The sequence below is a fragment of the Chamaea fasciata genome, unplaced genomic scaffold, assembly GCF_029207755.1.
Source record: "Chamaea fasciata isolate MVZ Bird 193981 ecotype frontalis unplaced genomic scaffold, bChaFas1.0.hap1 SCAF_6, whole genome shotgun sequence".
In the NCBI taxonomy this organism is placed as follows: Eukaryota; Metazoa; Chordata; class Aves; order Passeriformes; family Sylviidae; genus Chamaea; species Chamaea fasciata.
The window spans coordinates 65,136,876-65,164,485 of NW_027094091.1; the positions used below are offsets into that span (position 1 = coordinate 65,136,876).

Sequence of the window (27,610 nt, forward strand, 5' to 3'; positions counted from 1 at the left end):
TTCACAGGCACAAAACAGCCCAGAAAAAAGGAACTGATAGCAACACAGTACTTAATATCCCATTCAGGAGTAACTTACCATCATGGTGCTGGGCAGTACAAATACTAACTCACTCACATATCTAATAACTAGATCAGATAATGCAGTAGCTGTATCAGCCATAGCAGTCAAAATGTATACAGTCCTGAATTAAATTAGAGCTTCCTAGCTTTATTATCTGACCTGGCATATCAGAAAAAAATATTTAAAAGTATATAAAGACATGAGCAAAATTTTACTTCTGTTAAGAGCTTTTGCATCCAAAGAAAACTCCAGTGTGCAGGATCATTACACAAAATATTAGATGCTACCTGACAGCCTAAGTTACTTCAGCTTTGTATTTAAGGTACAAATCACTTCTATCAGTAGCACACATTACCATTCAAGTTTTCTTTACATCAATTTCTTTTGGTTTTGCACTTCTCTATTGAAGAAAAAGAATTTTCTGTCCCTCTTAAGCCACAGTTTTCACACTGTTTCACCAAGCTCCACTGCAGGTTGTTCAAACCACTGAAGCCTCACCCTTGAAGGGGTGCACCACCTCTCCCAAATCAGGCTGGATTAAAAGAAATAAATTCCTTCAGAACTCAAAACAGCCCTTTTGGAAAATTTGCCAGAGACTATTCAAGACAATTGCAAGAAAAAAAAAACCAGAATAACATTTAAATCATTTGAACATCACAAAACTACTTTCATACTATAGACTGACTGACACATCGTGGAATTTATCTTCTTTCGATTTTGTCTCAAAAATTGTTTTTGAAAATAGTCCTGCAGAAAAGCAAACATTAGAACTGTAACTACACAGCATGACAAGTGTTTCTTAAAACAAAGATGTCTCAAATAAACCAAAATAAGCCACCATCAGCTTGACTGAAATATCCTTTTTCTAAAATCAAACATACAGCAAGAAGGAATGATCTGGTTAACGATAAGTAGGCTGCCCGCACCAAGGTACAGTTTAGACAACCTTCTTCTCCCACCTAGTGGCAAGAAGCATAAAGAACAAGGTCTTTGGGAGTGCAAACATAAGATGCTTTCAAACACCAACTCTAAAGACATCGTAAGGAGGATTGAGCCATGTACTATTCTGGTTCTCAAGTTCACAAGTAATGAACGTTCTATCACTGTCGTGCGGAACAGAGTTTGATTTGTCACCTTCCTCCTGTCATCAAAAAAAAGAAGACACAGTTCAGGAAAGACAGGCTACCACTGGCCTCCAGTACTTACAGGTCAAACAGACACTTAAAGCTCAGAAACACACAAGTGAACCGAATAACGGCAGCATGGAGTGGCACAGGCCTTGAATAAAGTCTGTATGAGAATTTGCATTTCCTGGAGCACCCAGCATTGCATTTTGTGCTGCAAAGACAATGGTTTTATGTTAAATTACTTATTAGAGAAAGTAATCTATTTCCTCTCAAGTTCATCATTTACATCCGAAGTCAAATCTGAAGCAGTCAGTTTGAAGTAGGAATAAACACGAGATGAATAAAAGAATTTTATTTACTGTCCTTTACATACAAAGTGTCATTCCTCATATTAAACATCCTTTGTGAAAAAAAGCAGTACACCCACTTAGAATCTTTACAGACACTTTGTTAACAAACTTTTCAAAAGAAAGCCTAAAAGTTTTCTGAAATGCCATTTTGGTTTTGACTAAAATTTTCAAAGCAGCTTTGAGACATCATTGTCCAGATCATCCTTTAATCGGCATTTACTGAATTATTCAAGATTTCAGACTTATGTCATTCTTTAGAAAACTCTACATGGATAGAAGGTAGGAAAGAAGCCAAACAACTGAATGTTCAATACTTACAATTTTCAACAGATGGCACTTTACAGCAAGGAACCTATAGTGTCTAATTGAAACAGAACAAAAGCAATTGGATGGCTGAGTGCACAGACATGCCAAAGTCTGCCACAGAAGCAGCCTAATACCTTCAAATTGGAAAGCACAGTTCTATAAAACTGGAATTACAAAGAGGGAACCCAAAGCTAAACAAAAACTGTGAACTAACATTCTATCTCAGATATTAACCACACTGAGACGTTCTTCCCAAAGGGGGGATATTCCCACCTTCTTTGCTTCTCAGGCAGAACTTACAGCTAGAGGTCAGATGAAAGATTGCACAGAAAACTGGACCATGAGAATTGGACCATCAAAATGTGTTCATTACTGCACACTAGCAAGGATCTGGTTAGTGGGCAAGCTTCACATTTCCTAAGCTAATTTATATCAGATTAAACCAGTAGCCACCATCAAGCAGCAACTGCTATGCTAGACAAAAAAAACAAAACAAAACAAAACAAAAAAAAACCACAACAAAAAAAACCAGTTTGTAAATCTTGTGAGGGTTTAGATTAGATGTTGCCACCTAAGAATATTCACTATAGTTAAGAGTATCTCCTGCCCTCAGTGGCATGCCAAAAAAAAAAAAAAAAATCAGACATCTGAGATGAATTCTTGAAGCAATGTGAAAAGTGTTAGAAAAAATCTGCTTTTGCACGCACACAGCTATACCAAAAGGTTTTGCTAAGCATGATTTGTCCCTGAAACTTCACCTGAAATAAAATCTCTTGTAAATCTATCCTCTCTGTACCTAAACACCATTAGAAACTCCACACAGAGGTCTCTGAGACAGAATAAGTTGCCCCCTCAGCATTAAGCAAGGAAAAACTTCAGGCACAGGAACATACGCAGGAAAACGCTGTAAAAAGTGTTATACCTCTTGCAGGGCAAGTACTGAGCCTCCAAAATCCATGATAGCTACATTCTTCTCTGTTCCTGAATAAGGCATTCTTCCTCCTGATTGTAAGCAAAAAATCTAGGCACATAAGGATCTGATTCAGCAGACAAGCAGCAAACAAGCAGCAGTGGAAACACAGAAGAAATGCAGCAACTATCAGAAACCAAAAGATTTCAATCCAGGTATGGGCCTTGTCAGACTTCAGAGCTCTCAGCAAAACACAGCTGCAATTTCAGCACATATTCCCCTCCTTCACTGGTAGCAGCAGATTCATCTCTTGCACAGATGAAAAACTCCATATCCACATGGAGCGAAACACAAGCCATTCATACATTTAGAATCAACAGATCCACGTGCTTTGCAGTGGATTTTCAGACAGATCCACAGTTTCAATGTCAAGGAAAGCCTTGGAAATCTGGTATCTACAACCTCTGCTCAGAATGAGGAACTTGTTCCCATACAGCTTCAGCCAACTTCAACATTATAAAAATTTATGCCTCAGTCCATTCACTTAGTGAGAGATTTCCAGATATCTGATTCAGGCTGCTTCCAGTCTTCTCCTGTTAGTTCTTTCAGGTTCAAGTCTTGGAAAAATTCCAAACGATGGCTGCAAACAAAAGCAAAATGAACAAAATCCTAACTTTTGTAGTAATCTGTAAGGGCAAAGACAAAGAGTGCAGTGAAAGCAGCAAGGAACAGTCTCCTCACATATTTTCATCTGCTACCAACATCTGAAAAAGACAAGGGGATTTTTTTGAAAGGGGTACTACAGAAAGAATTCCTTCTTGAAACATATCACAGCCATTCTCCAGTTTAACACAGAGAAATAAAAATATCCACATACCACAGAACAGACATGTTTTATCAGCAATAGCTCAGAATTTTTTTAAATACGCAGTTACAGAAGCTAAACTTTTCATAAATAAAGGCAATAAAGGGTAATTTACCTAAAGTTTACCCTACCTCACCATCACTGTATGTTTGTGACAGGTTTTGTAAGAACTATAGTGTGTCCTCTAGAGCTGGTTTATTTATACAAAATGCCCAGGAGTACTAGGTTTTATCAGGTCATTTCAGCCACACAGCCAAAGAAAATAAACTAGGCCCAAAGCACACTTTAAAAATCCAAATTATCTGGTTTTTCCATTGATACTGGTTATCCTTTAATTATACTTTTTTAGTTTAGGCTGCCTTTTCAATTTTTTCCATAGCATGGAACCATCTGTAGAGGTGAAAGCTTTTAGAACAGTAGGGGAAGAACAAAGGAGATTTACTAGAAATGTACCTGGTGAAATTATGACTACGTGGCACTTTAGGAAGAACTGAAGTCAAGAAGGAAAAGTAGAACAACCTACTCATGATTGAGATGAGGGAGGTGATAAAAGCAGATACCAGTGGTACTGAATGCATATTTTTCTATGCATCTAACATAGAAACCAAGCACTAATTACAGTGCTTTTAAACAAGGCACAACACCAGTGGACCCACATGTCAATTATCAGGTCAATAGTATTTCTACTATTGTAAAAATACTAGGGGCACTCAATCCAAAAACCAGATTAACTTTCTTAAGTATTCCAACAATAGTGCAACCATATCACAGAAGAGCTCGTTTTAGGCTTACAAATCTGGTTCCTGCCCTTCCTGCAGCTGGTGTGGAGGCACAGGATAAAGTGCTTCATATTTCCTCTCCTCTCCCGAGCCATGAATTGCAAACGCATTGAACTTGTCAGTGCGAGGTGGAAAATAACTCCAAGGAAGAAGAGCTTTACCCTCCCATTGGGTTTTCATTCTGGTCACCTCAAACTCCAAAGGAAGTTCTTCCTGTTAAAAGAGGGGGGGAAAAAAAAAAAAAGGTATTGGCCATCTTCTGATGAGAAAGTAGGTAAATGAAAGCCATTATGAATGCACTTGACCACTTACTTTCCATGCTTTTCTTCTGCCAGAAAGCAGCAGCAGTAAGTACTGCCCATGGCTGTGAAAGAATCAGAGCACAGTTCTCCTAAAACCACATCAAGTTATTAGTGCATTCTACCACCACAAATATGTACATTCCCCATACTGAAACTATTTCAGTGTCTGGTCTCTCTCATACATGCATCTCACAAGAATTAGAACAGCAAGTGTAAATTCACTTCTGGGACTTTTTCAGGGCTGTACTTACGGACAAAGCTCAACTTCTAAATACTGCTCAGTTCTGTCACTCAGGAAGAATGCTTCTACAACTGAAAAAAACCAACCAAACAAAACCCCCAAGCTATGAGTATTTTATAATAACTATTTTGTAACATCCTGAGATCTTTATATCCTATTAATACACCTCAATTTTCATGGGTTTTGGCCTGTGCCATGCCAGAGCCTGACTCGCTACTGACATGGACACATTAACTATAAACCAAATATTCAAAATGTTGCACCCCAGCTCCAATTTCAGGAACTCTTAGTTTTAGTTGCTATGATCACAAAGGGCTTTATAAAGCACTGCACTAATTTTATTAGGTTTACCAATTCCAGTTTTGAAAACACTCACCTTGATGCAGCAGAAAAACAAGGGAAAGAGGATTGATCATACATTCAGATCAGGGCACACACCCCATAACTAAAACTGTTAGATTACAGAAATAATAAAAAAGCATCTGGCTTTTAAATGGTTTTTCCCTGTATTTTGGACAGGGGATTACCTGAAAGGCAGATATTACATTTGAATCAAATTTCAGGAATACAAAGTACTATTTCAATAGTGCTTTGTCGCAGCAGTCCTCTTGTTAGAGAGTAGAAATGAGCTGAGACACAGACTCCCTGTTTACCACAGCATGAAAAGAGCCCTGGTTTATTCCTCTTCACAGCTCAGCCATCCTCACTCTAACCATTCACTGACTCTGCCTGCAGCAAGCTCCTGGTGTAGGTTTCCCTTGCAGCCTCTGACTGCTGGTTATTTCCTGCTGAACTCTGACTGCAGCTTTTACCTGGCTAGACTGTGACTGCAGGCTCCAACAACAGGGTCCGACTGGCGCCCCAGACTGACCTCAGAGCAGGGATTTTCTCTCTCCCATAGCTGGCTCAGTACTTCTGGATCATTCCTCTTCTTCCTCTCTGTATCTCCTACTTCCAAAGCCTCCCTGGGACCACCCAACCCAGCCCTTTTATCACCCTTATCTTTATCAGTCACAGCTGTGACCCATTAAGGGCCAGGCTGTTCCTCTTCTTTGGTAATTAGTACAGCTGTGACTTATCAGGGGCCAGGTCACCTGTAATCCTTTCTTCAGGATTTTTTCACATGTAAAATTCCAACTGCTTCTCACAGCAGTGACATTATTAGAAAACTCTAGTTAGAACTAAGATACGACTGATATCTTTACTTTTACTTAAGCATATTTATTATAATGACATCAGAGAGTGCTAATACCATTTTAGTAGAGCTTGAATCAGAATAGCTCAATAATCAGGAAGTAAAGAACTGCTGGAAATATTCAATTCTTGCATTACTCAACGCAATGGGTAAAGGTGACAATATAAACAGGAAAGGAGAAAACACCTAACACTACCATGAGAATTTTCCCCCTTCCATTTGGGTACAATTCTGAACTGCATTTCATGAGGTGTAATTTCTGGGTTTCACACCCTCCTATTCCTCAAAGGAATTTTGGAAAAACTATTAAAACACTTTACTTTTTAACAGCAAAACAGAATCTATTTTAGGATTTCACTTCTCCTTCTACAAGGGCATTTAAATATATATATATATATATATATATGCCATAACATTATTTTGATCTTCAAATGTTTACTTGTGAACTCTGACAGCTCACAAGTTATATCAGTAACCTAAAAACTAAGTTTGAGTGCGCATACTATTGACAGGATGAGGAATTCAAAATTATTGAAATCAAGCCAGACACTGGGTTGAGGTTTTGAGGGTTAAAAAAAAAAAAAAAGAAAGCACAGACTCCTTAAAAAAGACAAGGCATATCAAATACAGAGGAACATCAGTGCCTACAGAAATCAGATATATTTCCAGGAGCAGAGTTACTCTTACCCTCATAGTCCCACAGCCCACCAAAAGGTTTCCCCGGCTCTCCGGGTGGTGCTGGAGGATCATTAAAGAAAGGAGCACGAACTTCCAGCAGCAGTCCTGCATCATCTGGCCTCAGCACAACTGTAACCGGCTCATGGCTCACAGGCAGACCATCCCACGTGTGCTTAATTTGAAATTCCATCTTCAGACACTACACAAATGAAAAAGGAAAGCTCTGTCAAAGAAGAGCTCAGATTCCAGCTCCGCACGAATTGCTGTTTGGTAGCCCAGGAAAAAAAAAACCCAAAACACATACTTCGGTGTAAAGTCAATTATCAAATCATGTTTTTAGACATCAGAACTGAAACAAATTAGCTTTGTAAAAAAAACGAAGCAAACAGTTACATAAATGCTGTTTCTCACAGTTTTTGCACCCGCGGGGTTACAAATGACACTGAAATCTCATTAAGCTTAAGGCTTTTCAAACATACATCTAAATAAACACCTCCCAACACCACCAGAACTATTAATCAAGCATGCAGATAAACAAAACAGTCTCTACTACACGAACTTAAGAGGATTTGGTAACATCAGAAAAACAGGCTGAGGGGAAACCCTTTAATGTTTGAGACACAGGAAAATGAAGAAACTAACTAAAGCTTTAATTTGCGGTCATTGCAAATTAGCCTTTCCTTCAACACCTCCAGGGACGGTGACTCCACCAACTCCCTGAGCAGCTCGTTCCAAAGTCTAACCACCCTTCCTGTAAAAAAATTACTCCTAAAATCCAACCTCTGACCCTCCCTCAGGCTGTGTCCTCTGCTCCTGTCGCTGTTTCCCGGGGAGAAGTGGCCGATCCCGCCCGGCTACAGCCTCCGACGGGCAGCAGCTCCCAGAGGGCTCCGCACCGCTCCCGCTTCGCCCCTCCGGCCACAAACTGCTTTTCCTTTTCCCGAAGGGAAGTATGAACGCCTCAGCGCCTATCTTTAACCCGTAACCCCCTCAAAAAAAGTTTAACGAGCGCTTTCCCGTGAGCGATTCCTCCCCGTCTCAGCGCCCCGCCACGTCCGCTCCCCACGTGACGGGGGCGGCGCTGGCGGCCGGGCCCGGCGCTGAGGGAGGGACGGCGGGCGGGCGGGAGCGGCCGGGCCCGCCCCGGCTCTCGGCGCTTCTGCGGCTCCGCCGCGGGGCCCTGGAGGCGGCCGTGCCTCCGCCGGCACCGGGGCCGCGTCCTTCCCGAGCGGCGGTGCCGGCAGCGGGCTGAGGGAGGGAGCGGAGGGCCGGCTCTTCCCGTTCCCCAGGGCGTGGGTGGGTGAGGGGAGCGCGTCCCGCCCGGCGCGTCCTTCCGCTCTCCTCCCCTCCCGCGGCCGGACGAGCGGCTTTTATCCCGGCGCTTCGTGCGGCTTGCTCGGGGAAAGCCGGGCAGCAGGCGCGGCCAGGTGAGTGTTGGTAGCGAGGGTTTCTATTCGGTAGCGGTGAGGGTTTCTGCCCCGTAGCTTTGCCGGTGTTCGCTGCAGTGAGGAACGGTGACGGGTAGTAGTTCCAGTTCGCGAAAGACCCGTAATTAAAAGCTGTTCAATCGGGGAGCGGCCACAAACACGTGCGGTTTTGTGTGAACGCCTCTCTGGTTATGAAACCACGGCGGTTCCTATGCTTTGCTTACACTTGGAAGTTCTCTTGCCGTTTATTCATCAAGTTTGCTTGACGGACTACAATCGCTATTTTAAATTACGCCTTACTTGATGGATTTAATATAACTTAATATGACTTAATCGGATTTACATCTCGGTTACTCACCAACGAAATAAATGGCAAAAAAAAAAAAATAAAAAAGCTTGCTTCTGCTGAGTTTATATCCCTGTAAGTTGGAGATGGGGTCGGTGCCTTGTCCCGAGGACTGTCACTGTCCCTAATTAGGGTTCCAGGGAAACCTGGCAGCGCAGCCAAGACGGGCTACAAGGGGCAGTACAAATATTAACTCACTGGTGCATCTAATGACTCGAGAACCAGTTAATAACTGGAACAGACCGGGTCACGGTGCAGGCAGCGTCTGCAGCTGCGCATCACTCTGAATTTCTCCCGGTACCCAGTTTCGTCTGGCGGCTTTGGGTGGCCAGAGATGGAAGACCAGCTTTTGATTCCAAGGAGATCAGTAGCAGATAAGCTTCTGTCTGAGATAACACTGTCATTCTGGTTCAAAAATCTGTACCTTTCTTGAGTTTTGCAAGAGTGTTTATTATGCTGTGATGTGAACAAATCATGATTTTTCAAATACTGGAATGTTGCCTTTTCATATGTATTTCTTTTGGCTGTAGCTTGTTTTATTTGTCTTTAGAATCTAAGTAGAACTCAGACCGAATTCACTGTGAAATGGTGAATTGCCTCTCCTATAAAGAGTTTAATCCTTAAAATATATATATATATATACACGTTTTTTACAGGTGCTAAAAGACAGATTTGAAGTTGGCTTCTATGCCAGTTGAGCCCTAAGTTGTTTTAGTCCTACTCTGAGCCTGATACTTGGATTGATGTTTCTCTTGCTTCATGAATGTGAAATCAAAGTTCTAAAACACTTTAATACATCTGTGAATAGATTCTCTAAACAGTATTATTTCTAATGTTGTAGAGCAAGTGTTTGTTCTGTTAAATATGTAGCTGTGAAGAAGGTTGAGTTTTGCCAGGAGTCTTTTTGTAGTATTAGTAGCCATACCTACAAATAATAATCCTCTATTCCGTTCTATACTTTTGTGATATATGCTGAACCTTTTTCAGAATATATCTAATGCTTCACTGTTGAAAGTGGGCTTCTGTAAGTGATGTTTAAAATCTGTCCCCTTTTGCACCTATGGGCATCTCACGTTTACATCCTTTGGCTAGTTAGGGCAGCACCTTTCCCCTTCCTATTGCCTGACATTCCTTTGCTGTTACCTCCTTTCTATCCCCACTGTCTTTTTCCTACATCCACCTTTAGAAGTTTAGAACTAGTAAAAGAACCATGAGATGTGTCCCAAGAAAAATAGGCAAGAAGTTGTTTAAGTCAAAATATAGCCATTGCATTCCCAACTTTTTTTTTCTTCTTTGTTACCCATTCCAGTTACAAAAATGTTACTCAGATTCTTACAAAACAAAACTAAAGTATTTCTTAAAGAAAGTGGAATATGAAAGTAATGGAATTCATTATTATGATTATTATTATTACAGTTCCTGTAGGTTTTTTCAAGTCCTGGGGTTTTTTAAATAACTGTACTAAATAGAAGAATTGTAGAAGCTTTTTTTCCCCCTCTTAAAACATTGTATTGTTAAACATATTTCTGACTGCCAGTTCTGTTTGTGTAGATAGATGCCTGTGTTATAGCCATGATTCTCAAATGTGGTGTTTTTCAGATCAGAGGCTAAAAATGGCACTTGGACACTATGAAACCAATGAGGTTCTGAGAAATACTGCTGAGCAGGTATGTGAACTCAGGAATGAGAGAAGTAAGAATTTTTTTAATGATGTTTTGTGATAAACAGCTTCCCAAATATGGACACAGCTCACTTCAGTGTTGTCTGGCCCTGTTTTGGTTCCATCATACAACACAGCAACAGCAAAAAAAAAGCTGTCCTAACAGTGAATTATGGTATTTTTGGTGCATTTCTAAATGTTTTGTCCTTGAAAGAGCACTTGATTTGTAATTTAGTACACTTTTTAGTACACTTTTACAGACTTCCCTTTCCTAAGAGATTAGTCTCATGTTGAGGTAACTTTTTTGTGCTGGGTACCATAAGCCTGTCTGAAAGTTTGTGCAGAAGCTCAGGCTTCAGCACTTTCCTGATGCTGAGATGCACGGAAATGAACCAAGCCCTTACACAAACCCATGATTGTTCTTTTCAGATGGAGCTGATTTTCCCTCAGATGTAATTATGCTTTACATCAGAGCATGTTTGATATAGAAATTTAAAACTACATACATCTATGTGCAATTACCAATGAGTAAATTACTATTCCATTACAGGAACGTGCCCTTGGTGATGATGGAGCGTCAGAACCCAGGGTGATGGACCAAAGGTAACTGATTCCAAGTGATAAGTGGGAATGCTGCAGTGTATTTGGAGGAAGTTGTCCTGTGCTCATAGGAGTGTAAATATCCAGGTGAACTGGGTCTTGTGTACTCGTGTCTGTAGAGGTCTTACTGTAAAAGTTGTTTTTAGGTGGTATTGTGTTTATTCAGTAAATTAAGTTACTGACTTTGCTTCCACAAGCTGTGAAATAAAGGATGAGAGATGAATGAAGAAATGCTCTAGTCTAAGTTTTGAGAGAACAAACAGAAGTTCTGGTAAGACTGTGCTGATCTAGGTAACACAGGTTACTGCTGTCTGTTGGGATTGGGGGATGGTTTTAAAAATGGGGTTTTTTGACACTCTTCAGCTAACAGTTGTCTACCAGTAAATGGTTTCATGATCACTGTAATTTTCTCTTACAAAAATAACCTAGCTTTTAATATAGAATTTTCAGGGAATTGCTATTAGTTATCAGAGTATTAGGAGGGGAAAAGTACAGAAGTAGAACTACTGCATTGTCTTATAGGCCATTCCACTATTGTATGTCAAAGCAGCAATGAAGTCTGTTTTAATATTTGGGATTCTGTGTGAATTAATGAAATATTAGTATGGTATTAATGGTCATTTATTATGTCCTGTTATATGTTCTTTTTCTGTTAGATAGGACCTTTGCTGTTAATGATCATTATTTAAAAGTAGTGATTAAATTTGTTCACTTGATTCTTGGGAATGTCAAGCTTGGAATTCAAGAGAAGTGTCTGTTCTGTTCTGGCCTCTGGATTAAGAATTCCTTAAAACTAGTTAATTATCAGAGCATTTCAGCATTTGCAAAACTCATTCTGAGCATGTTTTTCAACTTCTCAGATTGTCAACTCTAATCACAGAGTATGGTAAACATGTGGAGGAGATGAAACAACAGCTGCAGCTTTACCAGGTATGGGGCATTCCCAACATTTCAGACTGGATCTTCATTTAGTGGTGTGAATATGTAGGGCACTAGTTTTTGTCATGCTGCACAAAGCTTCTAAACTGCAGGCTGCCTCAAGGGGATGAATGGAGAGCTTTCTGTGAAAAGGGTGGGAGAGTGTCCAAATTGCAACAGTGTAATCCTGGGGGTTGGGGTGGGAGGGAACCATCTTCCTTTCAGCCACGCCAAATGAAACTTTTCAATGCTTCATGGCATGGCTGAAAATGAAGTGAGATTAAAACTTGTGGCGTAGGAAGCAATTTTTCTTTGTGATCTTCATGCAGAAGTTGCACACTGGTTTTGGTTTAATGCACTTAATTTGTTTGATCTGTCCCTCATAAAGATTTTGCAAATAGTCTTCAAGCTTGATCAGTTTCAGAAGGCAACAGGAGCACTAGGGCTTTCTTGCACTAGTAAACAAAACAGCCAGTTTGATTCATATAACTGGAGTTTCTCCTCAGGTAATTCCTAAACTTTCATCAAATGCTTACAGCATAAAAGATGAGTTATCCACTCTACCCCTAAAAGAACTTGAGTTAATTAAAAATCAATCTGTAAGTGCCAAAAGAATTTCAAAAGGTTAAGTTTAATGTCCATAATAACTTCCAAATGCTGAGGCGTAACAGGACTTGGCAGCTGTTAAATTCAAGTGGCATCCTGTGGCTTGCCCTAAAAAAGCGATTGACTTTCATTCACTGTGTTGTGCTGAATTAAACTGTCCATCTTTTATGGTGTCAGTCAGAAATACAGTCAGAAAACCAGAGTCTGTGTCACTTAAATGAGCTCTTACTCTTGCATGTCTTTGTGTCAGGCACAAATGGGTGAGATGACACTAAAATTGGAAGAAGTCACCAAGGAAAATGAAAGGTAAATAATTGCACTGCCATGTTGCCACTACTTTTTCTCATCATTTCTAAGCACTAAAAAGCTTCTTTTTCTAGGACCTTGAAATCTTCTGCTAAATAAACTCAGGATCCTAATGTTAGAGTCTCTAAGTGCTTAATACAGATTACAGCACCAGGTATAAGAGATTTTACCATGTCACTAAAAGAACTAGAAGTGAAACTATTTCAGACTGTCCATTTTGTTTACAGAACATAATAGATTTTAATTTGACCTGAAAGAAAGTAGTATGTAAAGGTGGAAGATACAGTATATTTCAGTTGTTTAAAAAAATCCCTTTTCAAGAAATACCTTGCTGAACTTAGTTCTTTGAATTTCAGGCTGCATGCAGAGTTGAAAGAGCCTCTTGAGAAGCGACTGGAGGCTCTTCCTTTTGTGCATCTGGAAACTGATATTCCTGCAGATGAAGGCCTAGTGAGAACCCTTCAAGAACAGCTGCAGCTGGAAAAGCAAGTGTGTGAGATTAAACATTTATATTGTTTCATTTCTCTTGTTGTGCCTTGGCAGATTAGGGGAGGCTGGTTTATTTCTTGATTCAGAAATTATTTGGTCGGAGTTCCTTAAAGACTTGAATTTTGTTCAGTTTATTACAGGATATCAATTGTTGTGTATGATTAAGTTGGATTTGACAGCTGAATTTTGGTATTTGATTAGTATCTATACTGTAGTCCTACCTTAAAGACCTGTAAAAGTTTGAGCTCTTAAAAAAAAAGAAGGCAAAAAAACTGGAAGTGGAATTTGACCTTCCAAGCATCTGTGTTTCTGCACTTGAATTTAAATTAAAAAAAAAAAATACGTGCAGAGAAAAGTATAGATTATGGTGGCATTTCTTCAAAGTAGAAGTTAAGGCCTGTCTTTTTAGACAATGATAGATAAGGACAAATGTGCTATAATGGAATATTGTTCTGTGAATTAGGAAAAAGACCAAGCAGTTGAGCGCTGGCAGAAGCTGTCACAGGAGCACGATCGACTTCAGCAGCAGTACCAGGAGCACCTGACTAAAGCACAGATTCTCATGACTGAAAGGAAAAAGCAGAATGTAATTTCCGTTTCTTTTTGTTCTTTTCTTTTGGTTTTTTCATAGATATACTTACGTACACAAAATATGCACGTGCATATAAATAATCCTGTGTTTGAATTGCATGGTCAGAAATCTTCAGGACAGCAAAATATCTGAAAAAGTTGCTTAAGATTTCTGAATTCTGAGGTGAAAGTCTTTCTTTATCTACTCTCCTGTGTTTGAATAGCTGGAAAAGTAGTCACCATTTCCTGCTGTTATCCAGTAAAGAAGTAAATAGGTGAAAATTCAAGTTCACCGGTCTTTATCTAATGCTAACTTGCATTTAGCAGCATGTCTAACTTCTGCTAAGTCTAACTTTAGACTTCTGCTGAGTCTGGGGAAGGCCTTTCAGGAAATTCTTAGAAAAGCTGTTCTGCTCTGATGAGCTATGTAAAGATGCTCAGTGTGTGAAGAACTAATAGAAACTTGATGCATTTATGTACCTTGCTACATGTATTTCTAGGAGAGAACCTACGAATTCTTTTAGTTTTTCCTCCTTTCCTCTAGTTTCCTCTTTTCCTCTATTTTCAAACCCACTTGACTTATGGGCACAGCTATAGCTCACCTCAGAAATAGTTTTTTGCTGATTTTTGGTTTTTTGTGGTATGAAGTTCACCTTGGTGATGCAATCTTTTCTGAGAAACAGGATAAAAGTGTGCAGCTGTTGTAATCTGTCAAGTTTCACAATTATTTCAAGGAATAGCTAAGAGGATTCTTACCTTTTTGTAGATCCAGCTTTCTGCTCCTGTTTCTTCTATTAGATTGTTTTTTGTGTTGTGTTGTCAGTTACTAATAACATACTCACACAGTAGAGTAAAGAGAATCATTGATAGCTGTTGGAAGGTTTAGGGCTTTCAGATTCCATTTTTTATTTGTAACTAAATTTTTGGTGCTTTTTAATGCCGCTGTGACAAGAACAAGACTGAAAAGCCTTTTATTCTTAAATGCTACTGGTCTCCCAGAGAAAACAGCTCTCCAGTTAAATAAACTTTTATTTTAGGTTTACCTTTCAATGAAGGAGCAGCAAACTGCTGTCAGAGGTAAATAGAAATCAAGTAAAAAGGTAAAAAGATCAAGCAGAATTAGAAATGACAGAAGGCAAGGAGGAGAGGGGATATCATAAGGACTGGATGCAGTAGGTAAAGGAGTGGCAGGAATGGGTTTCTAGTATATCCTTGGCCTTGAGACTGTTAGATTGCACAACTAGAAGATATTTCAGCTCAGGGGCTTCAGGCCTCTCTCTGCTCTAAAGGCACCTGGCATGCTGCAGATGGTTTTTCTGAGTTATGCTAGTTCTCCTAGAATGATAGAGTTCACATTGAGAGACTCAAGAACTTAACTGAGCTTTTTTTTTCTATTTTATAATGGACACAAGGCATCCTATATGGCAAAGAGCAAATTAAAATGTCCATAACAGGCATTTTTCAATTCACAGGTACATGGCTGCTACTTTGCTTAACAAAAATGCTTGTAGTAGCATCACAGTCTGCGTAGTTCTTTAAAAGCACTGGTCATGTGTACTTTTATGTTTTAATAGTAAGTGCACGTGAGTTTTGGAAGAAGGCAGTGTGTCACTCAGGGAAAAATAGATAAATTCTTCAGTAGTAAATGTAATTCTGTGGGGTACAAGGTCAGCAGCTAAAAACAATCTAGCTGAAATCTAGGAAGACACACTGCATTTCCTGCTACATATATAGGGTTTTTTAGAAAATGTTTTCAGTTGACTATGAAGCTTTTTAATTATTCAGTCATTCTGACTATACTGATCATAAGCAACTCTGAATTCTCTTTTTAGGATCAGCTGACCAGCTTTCAGCAGCTGACTCGCCAACTGCACGTGGCCAAGGAGAAAATAGAGTTGGTAAGTAAAACCTTCTGAAGAGTGAATTAGTAATTTATTCATTTTCCTACCAGACCCTCAAAGTACAAAACCAAAGCAAAAAGTCCTTCACACGTACCTGGTGTCACTCAAGTTTGCAAACTTCTCCAGCAGCCAGGAAGCAGTGACGGCTTTATTCCTGAGCCATCAGGTCATCAAGTCAAGGTGGTTGAGAGATCAGCTTTTAATTTTATGTGAGATCTTTCTTTTACACTCAGGGGTAAGCTTGCACTCAGAATTACAATGTGCGGCTAGTGTACTTCACACACTCAGAAATGTCTTCACAAGAGAAACATTTTTTTCAATTATGCCCTCTTACATATGCTAGCTGTGGCAAATTTTTATCCAATCCTCTTTTGTAGTGGTGTTTTCAATGTCTTTGTCACTTTTATGCACATTTTTCTGAGCTCTAACAACCTTCTAGTGCATTATCCTTAGACTGTGAGACTTCTTAGTTTAAGTTTTAGCCTAGGCCTCCCAAAATTGACAAACAGTTTTAGTAGAAACTGTCAGGTAGTTTTTTGTTGAAAAACTGAGGTGAAAGAAGGTGTGAAGTTTTTGACTGAGCAGCTTTTGGTTTTGATTCCTGTATGATTTTTTGAGTGTTTGTTTTAAATACTGGCAGTGCAAAAAGACTCCTAATTTACTCCCACAATCTACTTTCGTTTTTAGCACTGAAATCTTTTTTCCTCACATCAGAGAAAAGAGTTAAGACAATATTTAAGATAAAGATCATCCATTTGTTTGCGTTATCCAAAAAACATTTGGCACCATCTGTTAGCAAAGGCATAAAGATGTCATGGGATAAAGCATCAAGCCCTTTTTTGAACAAACAAACTGAAAAATAGGAAGTGAGGAGACATGTAAATTAGTCACATTTTTTTATTGTAGTAAAACAGCTGTTTTTCCTAGATGTGCTCAGGTTGGAATTGTTCAGCATATGTATGCATGCTCTGGAAATGAAATACAGTATTAAGGCCAGAGTTGTTCACTGCTGATGTTGAAATATTTAGGGTAGTAAAAACTAGTAGGGAAGTAAACTGCAGAAATTTGCAGAAAGATCTCGTTGATTATCTAAGTTCATTTCATCTGACATTTTGTTGGTATTAATGAAACCAAAATAATCATTGTGGGCAAGATGGGGTTTTTACTTTGGGTATTCCTTGATGGTCTTGAAATGAACTGTTAGCACTCAGAATAGATATTTTAGACGCAGGAAGTGCCTGAAAACAATCCTTAGCAACAGTCAAAAGAGCAAGAAGAACATTAGCGATTAATAGGAGAGAAGGGAGAAAAGGAGAATATTGTGCATTTTGAATGCTGCCCACCATTGTCGTCATCTTTAGTATCTCGGTGTAAGGCATGTGTAACATGTATAACATCTTCAATACTATAATGAACGTGTCACAAATACCTTTTTATTTTACAGACCAATCAACAGTTTCTGAAAACTGTCACAGAACAAGATGTGGAACTAGAGAAGCTACGAAGACAACTGAGGTATAAACCAGGCACATTAAAAAAACAATTATTATCTTTTCTATAGCTTTTCCAAACCTGTGTCATGGGCTTTGTTTGTACTGCAGGCTAATTTCATCCTCATAGTTACAGTGGTTTCAGTGTGTCTGAAGTTTGTTAGACATCATTAGTGTTACGGTAACATATTTCCAGTTATTGTTGTTTGGTTCAGCTTTTCCCTGAAATAGTCAACATTTGACCTTTGACTGAAAAGAAGAAAAATTGTCCGTATCACATCACAATTGATTCTGAAGATAGGCTTTCATTAGAATACAGTTTGCTCAAAAGCCAGTTACATGGTTTCTCATTACAGTTCTGAAATTTGAATGTTCAAGGAAGCTTCCAAGTTTTAACGTTTTTAATAAAATTTGCTTTCACCCCTTATCAATAAAGAGCTCTAAACTGTAGGTTCTGTGGAAGTTAAAGGTAAAAGAAGTGTAGATTACATTCCTGAAGTATATCAAGGAAAAGGAGAAATAATATGTGTGACACAATTCCATGATTATTTGTGTTTACAGCTGAAGTCTATTCAATGCCAGTTTACTGTGTCTGTTCTCTCTTATAACTAGTGATGGTTGATGTCAAATTAAAATTTTATTTCATTCAGCAGTGGATTTATGAACTGAGAGTAAAACAAGAGATTCAGTCATTATCCATCTCTAATTACAGACCCTGATTATGCTCACCTTCCTCTCAGATCAGCCCAAAGTCCTTGCGGCCCTAAAAACAGTGTTTTACTCCCAAAGCTAACGGCAGCAGCCCTGTCTAGCCCTAAAAAGTGCTGCAGTGTTTCTCCAAGAAGCCTGAAATATTTTCACCAGTTTCTTCTGTAACATGAAGATGCAGTCTGCATGGATTATATAGCATATGGTGCAGACAATTCTAATCCTTTGGGATGTTTTAATAGTTTTACATGATTTATGGTAATAGAGTACTGAGTCAGAAATGCAAAAGTAGATTTAAGAAAAAACCACTTGTGCGTTAGAGAATTGAGGTTTAAATTAGGTTTGTATGGCCTGGATAAAACACACAAATTGAGAAACTTGGCATAGCTAGGGCCTGGATCTGCATTTCAGAATCTTAAAGCTCTTAAATAGAGATAACTTGCCAGGATTAGGTTAAAGATACATTGCACAGTAAAGAATAAAAGCTCTATCTTTAGAATCAATTTGTTGCCTGCAAAATGCCGACCTCTGAATTTGATCTGAATCTGAACTTGTTTGTTAAAATGCATTTTTAATACTTAAGGTGTTCTGATTTTTTTAATGACCTTTTTATGTTTTTCTTATTTCTCCCTTCTGTTTTTGAGTTTTTATTTTGTTTTACAACATTTCTAAAATATTTTGCAGGAGGCAATTTAATGTCCTCCTGAATTTAAAGTACTTCGTGTGGGAGAAAGATGCAATTTTTGAGATGGACTAATGTCAAATTTTTGGACCCACATTGAAGACTGTGTCTTTAGGAATAATGTCTTTATTGTAGTTTTTGCTTCTGAAAGAAATTGTAACCAAATTAACTATTCCAATTGATTGGGCTGAAATAAAGAATTTGCTGTAAAATTGCTTGGATTATTTATATTTTGCTTAAGATTTTCATGTAGGTACAGTGTGCTTGACTTTTATGCCCTTAATTCAGTATTTCAAGAAGAAATATTTGCTAGAAATTGATTGTTAGAAGTATGAAATATTTTCCAGCTTCTTTCATGACTATTGGTGCTGCAGTTTGCATGAGCTAATCTCCTACATGTTTACTCTCTTTTAACTTTGTGATAGAGTCAGTCATTGGTTTTTAAATTTAGCCTAATATGCAGCTTGAATAATTGGGTTACACCCCAGGTGAAGGCTCCCTGTGTCTTTCTTTTCCCAAGTCGGAGCAGTGGGAGGGTTGCTTTTTTCAACAGACTTTTCTACTGAGGATGAAGAGCCACTATTCATTAACATGAGTCACTAACCAGTCCTTTTTTTTTCCCTCCTATCCTTCACCCCACAAAAACTATTCAGATTACAAAGCACATCAGCTAAATTCTTTAGAAGCGTATAATGATTGTTTAAATTTCTAGTCCTTTTGCTTTAAAAAGTGAAATCTGATTCTGCAAAAGACTTCTCTATTATATATCTGAGGTTAATTATACCTAATTTATTGAATCACTTGGAGTTTTTGTTTGCCTAGTCCTCCCCCTTTAATCAGTGCATATACCTTCCTCATAATCTGTGAGGTAATTTCCACAGGACTTTTGGAATTTGGTGTTCCTCTCTCTGTGTGCCACAAAGTGAGAAGAAGAAGGGTGAAACCCCTTCTGCCCTGTAAGAACAGTATTGTGGAATTTTTTCTGCTCTTCACAGCTATTGTGACAGTTTTTAATTGAGCCTTTTTTCCCCCCCTGTAATAACTGGTTCTTTTTATATACAGGCAAGCCAAAATAGATGGGCAGGTAGCAAATGCTAAGCTTGAAGAAATGCTGGCATTGAAGGAGAAGCTTCATAGCCAACTGGAGAGAAAGGTATTCTAGAGAAAGGAATCATTTCTGTTGCAACTGAATGGACAGTCATTTTCTGAATGCTGATGTTAAATTAACTGCAAGTTGTTACCTGGCTTGTTTTATGTGAGTGTATCTTTGTTTTGTTCAGGGAAGCTCAGATCACGTCTGGATAATGCTTTCATTCTTTCCAGGAAGAAGACAGGATATCTGCCCAGGAGAGAGAAACAGCATCTGACAAACGCTTGCAGCAAATGCAGTCTAGCATAAAACAGTTAGAAATGAGGTAAAGGGAGCTCACTGTGTTTTACTAACAGGATACATGCAAAAATCATACCCTGGCTCTACAAAAAGAGAGGGGTTGTCTGGCTTTCTATGCTTTATGGCCAGCATGTTAGGAAAAGTAACAAAGGGATGTTTCTGATGATCCCTCTGAGGCTCTCTTGTCCTTTCTCATGCCTGCCAATACTGACAATCACAGTTAAACAATAAGAATTCCTCAGCTGTTGTGAAATTACCGGCGGTTTTCTTTCTCTAAAACTGTAGCTGCAACTTCATTGCCCACATCCAATTATTCTGTTTCCTCCACGGAGGAAAACTTTTATTTCTTCTGGGGCTGGTTTAATATAGAACATTCTCAGTGATGAATCCCAGGATATCCCTGGGATTCTTCTAAGGATCTTCTGAGATTAGATATCTGAGTTAACTCCTGTAATTCTATTTCTTTCTAAGACTTGATTGATCATCAAACTCAAAATACTCTGTCCAAAACCAAGCAGAAAACAATGCAATTTGGGCAATTTATTAATAGATACTTACTAATAGCTCCGTTTGAATGGATCAGTGTCCTAATTACCCATCACATTGTTACATTTCTACTGTCTTGTAGATTGTGTGTGACTGTTCAAGATGCTGAACGGCTGAGAACAGAAAAAGTAGCCCTGGAGGAACAGATCAGTGAGCTTCAGGCCAAGTCTGCCAATCTAGAAAGTGAGAAGTATGAAGCTGTTGCAAAAGTCCAAGATTGCATACAGCTCTTGGAAGAAGCTAACCTTTTAAAAAGTCAGGTAAGTCACTGGATGAAGGTATTTCCTAGAAATTAGGATATTTAGGATACACAAGCTAGCTTCTTCCGTGTCTGTTGTGCTAAAATTAGTCATGATAGAGAGCAAACTGGAATGTGACCATACATCACTCAGACTTGTCATACAGTGGAAACTTCAAAGCAAATGTTGAGTGCCTGGATAAAGGTCATCTAAGTGATAACACTGTACCCAAACATGAATCTTCCAAAGTTTCTGACTAGACTTCAGAGTTTCTTACCAAATACTGTTGTCAGAAAAAAAAAGGAGGGTTCTGTTACGAATTTATAACTGTTAAAAACAAGACATAGGAAACAAGGGAAGTGCAGAGCCATCAGCAAAGAAATCTAGACATGTGGAGAGGCCTTAAAAGAAACTTTTATATACAATCTGGGATTAAACTATCACAGAATAAGGTTTATGCCAAAAATATTGATACGAAAACACGACTCAAGGAGCCAGAACAAAGCAGGCAATTCTTAATTCACTGCTCTGTCTTAAACGTCCTGAATTTTTCAAATTGGGAAGAAAATTTAATGAACAGAAGAAAAAAATAAAAAATGTTTTATTAATGAGCAGAATAAAAATGCACATTAATATACGTATCTGTTGGCACTTTGTGTTTTAAATTGTTTCCTCCCTGCTCTGTAGCAGATTGAGGTGGAAATTTTGCTCTGGGTTCCAGTGCCGCCTTCTGTATAATTCCATGCTCAGCCAAAAATTTCCAAGTCCCAATAGAAAAAGGCATTTACTGACACTAACTCTCTGTGTGGTTCTGATTTACAAGAAATGTGCATTTAGTACAACATGTTTTCAGTGTCAGTGTTACTGAGTCTCAGTGTCAGCTACTCCAAAGTAGAAAGGAAAAGAAGGTGCTCTTTGAGCAGTGTGGTTATTTTTCTCTTGATGCTCTTAGTATCCCACTGAAATATCAGTCAAACTTCATTTTGTTATCTTTCTCCTAGGCACTCTTTGAGGAGAAACAAAAGGAAGAAGAGATCAAAAAACTGCAGGAAGAAATGTCTCAACTTGCAGAAAATACTGCTGCAAGAATTAGGAAGGAAGTAAGTGACAACGTTTAGAAAGAATGGGAAGATTTTTGTGTTTTCCTCAGAGTGAGAAGCTACTGCTGGTGCATGGTCAGCACGAGCAGTTTTCTCACCAGAGTTTGGATAATATAAGTGGCAAGGCAGCACGCTGATAGCACCATCCATCCTCTCCAGAAGTTATTGTCTAGACATGTGCTCTAAACAAGAATCAAAACTGTTGGTGTCTCTGCAGACACTGGCATGGAGAAGGCTGCACTGTGAAGATGGGAATGACACTTGTGGTGTCTTCATTTGTGCTTTTTTTCTCCTAAACACCCTCAGTTAAAGCAGGATGGATTGATAATAATCATTCTTCTAACATTTATGTCATAATAAGGGTTGTCAGTTATTACAGTCACAAGTGTTTTCATGCACCAGCTATAGACTACATATATAAATGTGTGGGTGTGTGAAAAAGCAAGATGGAAGAATAGTTTGTAATTTTGTAGTTCTGCTTTGGTCACAGGTAGACACTGCAAAGAAGCAATGTAACATGCAGCTTTCTCGGCTGACAGAAGAAGTTTCAGCTCTTCAGATGGTATGGAGTTGATGGGTAAAAATATTTTCAGTAGCAAAGAATTTGAGACTTTTAGGTTTTGCTGATCAAATACTTCCACTAGAATTTAGTGTTTGAGGTCAACCAACGTGTGATTAATGAGTAATTGTGTGGGACAGTCCTCTGTTACTGTATAGCACATTACATCCTGCATGTCTCCAGAGATGAGTTCACAGGCATAGTGACAGTGGCATCTGTGCTCTAGAAAATATTCCCCATGTGATGGCACTTCTGAAGTGTCCCTGTTTCTTTCAGAGAGACCCTAAACTCAGCCTTCCATGCCTACCTGGAGTTGTGTGTGTAGAAAGGAAAGCTGATAAAGTATCCGAGGAGAAAGTCTGTGGATCACAGACATCGTATTTCTGAATGAACCAGGAACTTGTAATAAATTATGCAGGTGACCAAAAGAATTCTGTGCTGATGCACCTATGTAAGCATTAAATTTATTTTTAAAAGGTTTCATTTTATGTGTCTTGATCTGTGTATTGAATGATCCTATAGAGAAAATAATGAGCAGGTAAATAAAATCAAATGCATCCATGGCAGCAGCAAGAACTGTGTTTACCCTGGGCAGGGTTTGGCTTCAGCACTTCTTGATTTTTTTATTTTGATTTATTAAATCTTACTTAAAAATGGCTTTTATAAAAAGGAATGTGGAGAGAAACAGAATCAAATTGAACGAGCCATTAGAGAAAAGAGAGCAGTGGAAGAAGAACTTGAAAAGGTAAGGCAATTGTATGTGGTTTTAAATCACATTTAAGATCTCTTTACAGAAGGAAAAATACATAGATTTTCCCCATTTTTCATGTATTTCTGCCTTAATTTCTTATTTTATTTTTTGAGTAGATTTTCTTAAATGTAAATTTTCATTCATTTACTTTAAGCTTGTTTGCATGCTTTTTTTTTAAATCCAGGAGATCTTTTAAAGCTGCAACACCAAACTGAAAAAGAAAGTTCTCTGAAAAGTGTAAAAAGCAAAAGAGAGATGTTTTACATAATCCAAATGAATGCTGGTACATATTCCAGTTAAGATCAATAGACAGAAAAAAAAATAAATGTCTGATCAAATTTTAGGAAACTTTTCTGATTTTCAAGTGGCAGCAACAATGTTAGAAATTCACTTTATTTTAAATCATGGGAGAATAGGATGCAGTGAGGAGTAAACTCCCATGTAAGTTCACTCTTCAGATTTACAGGGAACACAGAGAGCATGAATCTGACAGTAGAAAGCTGGAGCAGCTGCATCAGAAGTATTTACTTGCAGAAGCTGCCAAAGACGACCTTCAGCGGAGTCTGCAGATGACACAAAATAAACTGAAACAGCTGGAAATTAAGTAAGTGATGCTCCAGATGTTTACAGAAGAAGAGAAAGCAGTGGAAATTACTTCAGACTATTTAAACTGTTCAGTGTGTGTTAGGGCTTTGTCAAATCTTTTTATTCAGCAGCAGGCATGGTATCAAAATATCATAATTGTGAAACTAAGATTGATTTTATCAGTTCTGTCATCATGATAAAGTTCTTTGCTGATTTGTGCATAGTCCCAGTCTGTAGCCTCTGTTCTTGCTTCAGGAGTTGTACAGTCCTTCACCTGCAGCCAGACTTTCCTTCTCTTTTAGCTCTGAGGAAGAGAAATCTCGTTGCCAGGAAGTTATCTGTAAATTGCAAAGCACTCTGGATTCAGAAAGAGAAAAGAGTGCCTTTGTCAGCGAACAAAGACTAAAACTTCAGCAGGAGAATGAACAATTGCAAAATGAAATGGAGAGTTTGAGAAAACTGGCAGTAGAGGCTCAACAAAAAGCTAAAATAAAGGTATGGGTTTTTTGGGTTTTTTTTGTAATATAAGACTAATATTTTCTTAGTAAGGCAGCAGTTCTAAGAAAAAAAAATTAAATGTTTAAACTAAGATTGAGTTTCAGTGATACTTCCTGTTTGCTGCTTAAAAGTAATTTTATTGTTGCATTGTGTGTCCTCAGAGTCCATGGGGTAACACAATCTTTGCTAATTAAATTGTATTTTAATGTGTGTTAAATTCTCCTTGCTAAGAAGACCCCAAATGTTCTTTGCTTTAAATAAGATGAAGTAGATTAAATAATATTGCAATATCCAATCTTCATTTATTTATTGTCTCTAATGTGTCAGAAATCTTTGTCTGACTTTCTGCCCAGAGTGTTCCTCTACTTGTGTGTCCACCGTGTTGTCAGGGCAGTGTGTAACTAATAAATAATTTAATAGTGTGACTGATGAGCGTTGGCTTTTGTTTTCTGGACAGAGGAAACTCTTCTCTATGCTTAGCTGCAAACAAGATTATTAACTGAAAGCTGCTTTGTTCTTTCTGAACATGTTCCATTGAATGCCCCTGAGCAGGCTGCAGGTGGGATAAGGAATCAGTAGTAACCTCAGCAGATTCATGGCACCTGTGGCTTCTGGAGGGAGGAACAGCTTTCATCCTTGATGTGCTTTCTGAACATATAAAGCTGGTACTTTGCCCTCTGCAGTGTAAAGATACAAAAAAAAAAAAAAAAAAAAAAAAAGGGATCTAAGGCTCTGGAGCAATGAAAGACCACCTCAGTAAGCAGTTTTACAAGGTGTGAATGGGGACCAGCTCAAATCTGGCTTCCACTTTGCACTACAAGATACAGAAAGCTGTCAGATTGAACAGAGACTCTTGTCCAACTCCAGAACTCTTTGCTTAAACAAAGGGTCAGAATCTTGTAACAGAGAGGTAGTGGATATGAAGCATAGAAAGCATATACTAAATCTTTGTCTGTCTCATTTTTAATCAGACAGGCTTCCATTAAAGTCACAGATAAGATTCACTGCTTGATTTCATTTCCCTCTGATGTACAAAGGACTGCAGATGCAGTTAAGAAACTCCTAACACATTTAGCTAGATGAAAAAGAAGGAACTTGTTTCTGTGGAGGAAACACCAGGGAGAAGAATAAAGATTACTTACAAAAATAAGCATACACAGCTCATTATCCTTTATTGTCAGTTGTCCTATTTGCTTAAATTGGCTTTGGGAACAGAGATCTCTGAGTATATAATTAGAAGTTTAATTATTGTGCATTACACGATTTCAACAAATGTTTATAAATTTAACTCTGGCATTGTAAAACAAAAATAATTTTAAAAAAAGAAGGTAAAGAGTGAGAGATTTGATTGTACTGGATTTGTGGGGTTTTTTTTAGATAAGCACAATGGAGCATGAGCATGCAGTGAAAGAACATGGGTATGAGGCTCGGCTCAGGGAGATGGAGGACACCAGTCACAAGTCCACTGCTGAGCTCAGACGTCTCTTGGTAGCTCAGCAAAAAGCAACAAACAGGTGGAAAGAAGAAACGAAAAACCTCACTGACACTACAGAGGCCAGGATCAGTAAGCTGAAGTAAGTGCAGTTTTGTTCCCCTTCTGCAAAGTGTGTTTCACATCCTCTTGGGTGTATGGTATGGTGAAAAACCAGGAGGAGCAAACCATCCAGACTCAAAGATGTGCTTGCAGCAAAACCAAGAATGATCTAAACAGAACCTGTGATGCTCTCTGTGAAGTTCGCACCGAAGTGAAACTTCCCATTGTTTCATTATCTTGTTGGTAACTTGTGAGGTTTTGTAATGACAGAGAGTAGATGGAATATATAACTTTGGATTTTCTCTTTCAAGACACAGCACACTCAATTTAGACAATTTTAACTTTGGATTATGAGAACTTCTGTACCTCTTCAGAAAAGCCATAACATGAGTCGTGGAGTGAGTCTCCAGACTTCTAAAATAAACTGGACAAAAATCTCTTGGAATGTGCATCTAATGTTCTCTTCTGAGCAGTTGCTGTTATCAATGAAGATAAAAATGGGTTGTGGGATTCTCCTACGGAAAAATATGGTATAAACTTAATTTTTCTCTTAATTCATCCATATTTCTAGGCTGATACTTGTATTTTGCAGTACAGAATATAAGAATATTTTCATTTTTGCAAGTTTCTTCTATGCTTTATTTCATTTCTAGGCTCAGGCAAAGATTTTTTTTAACCAGTTCTTTAAAAAAGGCAAAAGTCTTTCAGGAGACATAGGTTATGAGCATGTGTGTGAGGCACTGGGAGCTGTGCTGATTTACTGACTGTTTTAGTGGTGTAGCTTCTCTGTGTGTAATTAGCTGGCTCTTATTGATACTTTTTTAGCTTCTTTTGTAAATGCAGTAACTGGAGAAGAAAATTATTTTGCAATCGTTCATGCTAAGGTAAATTTTAGCTCTAAAACCTGTAGTTTATTTTTTGTAAGTTAAAATGCAAAAACTTCACAGTTGAACATCGAGGTTCACCTCTAGATCCTGGATGTGGTTCAGCAAGTTCCAATTAAAAGGCCAAAATTGCAGACTTCCAAAATAATTAAACTTGTCTGTGAAACAGCTGTTTTCCCTCTAAAACCTTTACTGTTCAGTGTTAAAATGTTGTTACAGCAGACCAAAAGATTTAGACCTTATTTATCTGCAGCAAAATGCTGACACAGAAAATACAAGGAAGTCTGCTTTGTGAACCTGGATGAAAAATGGGTAGTAAATTTTGAAAATGTCCCTATTTATGTGACTTCAGTAGATATTTTGGTGCAAGTCTAAAAGCTAAGTCAGTTACTTTATGGTATTGGTTTTGTGTGTTCTGCTTTTTCATGCTGTATAAGCTAGAAATAGAAGTCTTTATCAGGCATTTACTCTACCTGGCAAGGAAGCTGGCAGTAGAAACAGGAAGGTTGTCATTTAGACTGGCAGCAGGAATTTGGTATTAAATCTGTGCAGTGATGCTCTGATATCATGGTGACAAGTAGTCTAACTGAACCTTATCAATATTATCTGGAAATTTTAAAGCCAGCTTATTTTTCACCTTATATGCATTGCCAGACACCCAGCAATGTAGTGCAGAATGCAGTTGCTGTGAAAATTAGCTCCAGAATTTACATTGTAGTAGTTATTCACAAAGGTCCTTGCTTATGCTATAAATGAATAATTATCATATTTCCTTTATCACAATAACATTTTGAGTGCAAGTACTGAGCAGCAAATCCCTTCTGATTGTGTTGGGAACTAAAATCAAGTTGCTGATTATTTAAAGAGCAGAATAATTTTGCAGCACATGCATTTATCAGGGAAATTTTACTAAGGAGACAAAATAACAGACTGATACTGGTAATAGATTAATTACTCTATTGTTAATTAAGCACTCTGTTTGGAAGGTCTCTTGAGGCTAATGCA

General features: G+C 38.3%; 2 protein-coding genes across 8 annotated transcripts in view; one reads left to right on the forward strand and one right to left on the reverse strand.

The window, feature by feature from the left end:
* CUNH4orf33 (chromosome unknown C4orf33 homolog) overlaps positions 1-7,796 on the reverse strand; it is a 43,795-nt gene extending 35,999 nt beyond the window's left edge. For 4 of the 6 annotated variants that reach the window (XR_010721576.1, XR_010721575.1, XR_010721578.1 and 1 more), the window contains exons 1-6: positions 7,597-7,678; positions 6,826-7,015; positions 4,954-5,014; positions 4,713-4,764; positions 4,414-4,613; positions 2,769-3,396 (exon numbers count right to left, since the gene is read on the reverse strand). Coding sequence is in view for 1 of the 6 variants with exons in the window: in XM_066186661.1 (XP_066042758.1) it covers positions 3,297-3,396; positions 4,414-4,613; positions 4,713-4,764; positions 4,954-5,014; positions 6,826-7,006 (594 nt within the window). In the remaining 5 variants the exon portion in view is untranslated. Of the gene's footprint in view, positions 1-501; positions 1,205-1,527; positions 3,397-4,413; positions 4,614-4,712; positions 4,765-4,953; positions 5,015-6,825; positions 7,016-7,596 lie in introns of those variants that run through there. The other 2 variants (XR_010721577.1, XM_066186661.1) reach the window with 2 other exon arrangements.
* A 159-nt stretch (positions 7,797-7,955) lies between these two features.
* SCLT1 (sodium channel and clathrin linker 1) overlaps positions 7,956-27,610 on the forward strand; it is a 28,505-nt gene continuing 8,850 nt past the window's right edge. Inside the window, exons 1-18 of one of the 2 annotated variants that reach the window (XM_066186660.1) lie at positions 7,956-8,243; positions 10,189-10,256; positions 10,800-10,852; positions 11,710-11,779; positions 12,624-12,679; positions 13,036-13,168; positions 13,632-13,754; positions 15,571-15,636; positions 17,084-17,154; positions 19,582-19,672; positions 19,843-19,934; positions 20,538-20,715; positions 21,696-21,794; positions 22,285-22,356; positions 23,024-23,098; positions 23,563-23,708; positions 23,992-24,184; positions 25,565-25,761. In XM_066186660.1, coding sequence (XP_066042757.1) covers positions 10,203-10,256; positions 10,800-10,852; positions 11,710-11,779; positions 12,624-12,679; positions 13,036-13,168; positions 13,632-13,754; positions 15,571-15,636; positions 17,084-17,154; positions 19,582-19,672; positions 19,843-19,934; positions 20,538-20,715; positions 21,696-21,794; positions 22,285-22,356; positions 23,024-23,098; positions 23,563-23,708; positions 23,992-24,184; positions 25,565-25,761 — 1,769 coding nt within the window. In that variant the 5' untranslated portion in view covers positions 7,956-8,243; positions 10,189-10,202. The remainder of the gene's footprint in view (positions 8,244-10,188; positions 10,257-10,799; positions 10,853-11,709; positions 11,780-12,623; positions 12,680-13,035; positions 13,169-13,631; positions 13,755-15,570; positions 15,637-17,083; positions 17,155-19,581; positions 19,673-19,842; positions 19,935-20,537; positions 20,716-21,695; positions 21,795-22,284; positions 22,357-23,023; positions 23,099-23,562; positions 23,709-23,991; positions 24,185-25,564; positions 25,762-27,610) is intronic. The other variant, XM_066186659.1, reaches the window with a different exon arrangement.